This window comes from Hippocampus comes, unplaced genomic scaffold (genome assembly GCF_001891065.2).
Source record: "Hippocampus comes isolate QL1 unplaced genomic scaffold, H_comes_QL1_v1.1 scaffold676, whole genome shotgun sequence".
Classification (NCBI taxonomy): Eukaryota; Metazoa; Chordata; class Actinopteri; order Syngnathiformes; family Syngnathidae; genus Hippocampus; species Hippocampus comes.
Window position 1 is genome coordinate 258539 of NW_017805988.1, and position 2293 is coordinate 260831.

General features: G+C 48.1%; 1 protein-coding gene across 1 annotated transcript in view; it reads right to left on the reverse strand.

Annotated features, from left to right (window-relative positions):
* Positions 1–2293, reverse strand: part of LOC109528879 (ribonuclease kappa-B-like) — a 3249-nt gene extending 956 nt beyond the window's left edge. The window contains exon 1 of the mRNA XM_019891921.1: positions 1936–2293. Coding sequence (XP_019747480.1) covers positions 1936–2066 — 131 coding nt within the window. The 5' untranslated portion in view covers positions 2067–2293. The remainder of the gene's footprint in view (positions 1–1935) is intronic.

Consider the following 2293-nt stretch of genomic DNA (forward strand, 5'->3'; position numbering starts at 1 on the left):
GTCATAATTCACAAAATGGTGCATTTGCTTGACAAAACGCTCAACCTCCCTCAAAATTGTAACCTAAATATCCCTTTAGTGGATGCGAGCAAAATCATCACCGATCAAAACGATGTTTTTGACGCCGAAGTGTTTCTCGATATGTGCTGTCATTTTGTTACTTCCTGTTTTGAAAAGTCACGTGAAGCTATTTTGTTCCATCACGTGATCTGTGAGCCACTCATCCTCGTTTGTTGCCCTTTCGCGTCAATTTCACGAGGAAGGGAACAAACGTCGGGATTGTTTCTGGTGATTCTGTTCCGTTTGGGCTCCGTCTCACGTTCGACACTCCGCAGTTGAACGAACGTCGGCCGACACATTTATCGCCACAATACGACTCGGAAGAAGGAGAATGTTGCAGGCAGCAAATCAAAACCTCTTGTTCTCTTACCAACATGATGACGCCCCAAATGCTGATGACCATACCGCACGCGGCCATTTTGGGCCCGCAGAAGAGCAACGACGGCATTCTTCGCGCTCAGCAGTCACACGCCGCCACCACCACCCCGACGACGAGTGTTCCTTTTTTTTTTTTTTTTTTTTTTAACTGAAGCCCCCGCCGCAAGAGGAAGCACGACTGCCGGGCCCTGACAAACCGACGCGGACTTCGTGTCAGCTGATCTCCGCGACCTCGGCCAAAATCGGCAAAGCTCGGCCAGCACCGACTTCTTCCTCTTCCTTGTTGGTGGCGCATTACCGCCACCTACTGGTCGGAAGCGTGGATCAGTCAAAGAGCATCCTGCTGGCCGACTCGTTGGTTCTCATTCGGTTCATTCCGTCCCTCGTCTTTATAAAGATTTAGACTAGAAATGAAGGGTTTTAGTCCTCATTCCTTGAGTCCAGGCGCCCAATGGGCAAGGCAGTCCTAATTCCGATCTCATAAATGTTCTGCGTGCCCTGCGATTGGGTGGCAACCAGTTCAGGGTGAAGCCCACCTCGTCCTCTACCCAAAGTCATTTGGCGTGGGCTACAGCACGCCCGCGACCCCCTTGAGGAAAAGCAGTGTTCAGGTCATGAGGGAAGGAAATTGGAGGATTTTGGAAGTCAGCTTCGACCAAGTGACTTTTTTTCTTCTTTTTGAAAATGATTTTCGAACACGCAGGAATCGCGTTTGTGTTCGCTGTAGCATTCAATGACTTCATAAATGCAACACGCTCGTTTAATATAATCAACCGCCGCTATTTGTGTATAATAATATGAAATACTTTGTTGTTGTTGCTTTTATTATTGTGATGATTAAATCAACATTGAATCAGTATTAATTGGGTCACCGGAGTGGGGTCACAGTACTACTGAGGACGACGATCGATAGGGGGCGACAACACTCTTCTATTCTCTGCTTACACGTTCATGTTCAGAACGTGCAGAACCTCAACATCCACGGTCCGAACCGCTTATACTCGCATACATATCGTACGCACTTCATCCTATCTGATTAAAAACGGGACATATTAAATATATGAATCCTCCTTTTTGACACGCTAGTCCAAGTCCAGCACTCACTTGTATTTCTACTGACGTACACGTCAAGCATATGGTGCATTTGCTTGACAAAACGCTCAATCTCCCTCAAAATTGTAACCTAAATATCCCTTTAGTGGATGCGAGCAAAATCATCACCGATCAAAATGATGTTTTTGACGCCGAAGCGTTTATCGATTTGTGCTGTCCTTTTGTAACTTCCTGTTCTGAAAAGTCACGTGAAGCTATTTTGTTCCATCACGTGATCTGTGAGCCACTCATCCTCGTTTGTTGCCCTTTCGCGACAATTTCACGAGGAAGGGAACAAACGTCGCGATTGTTTCTGGTGATTCTGTTCCGCTTGGGCTCCGTCTCAAGTTCGACACTCCGCAGTTGAACGAACGTCGGCCGTCACATTTATCGCCACATTATGACTCGGAAGAAGGAGAATGTTGCAGGCAGCAAATCAAAACATCTTGTTTTCTTACCAACATGATGACTCCCCAAATGCTGATGACCATACCGCACGCGGCCATTTTGGGCCCGCAGAAGAGCAACGACGGCATTCTTCGCGCTCAGCAGTCACACGCCGCCACCACCACCCCGACGACGAGTGTTCCTTTTTTTTTTTTAATGTGGCTCTTTAACGAGAACTGAACCCCCCGCCGCAAGAGGAAGCACGACTACCGGGCCCTGACAAACCGACGCGGGCTTCGTGTCAGCTGATCTCCGCGACCTCGGCCAAAATCGGCAAAGCTCGGCCAGCACCGACTTCTTCCTCTTCCTTGTTGGT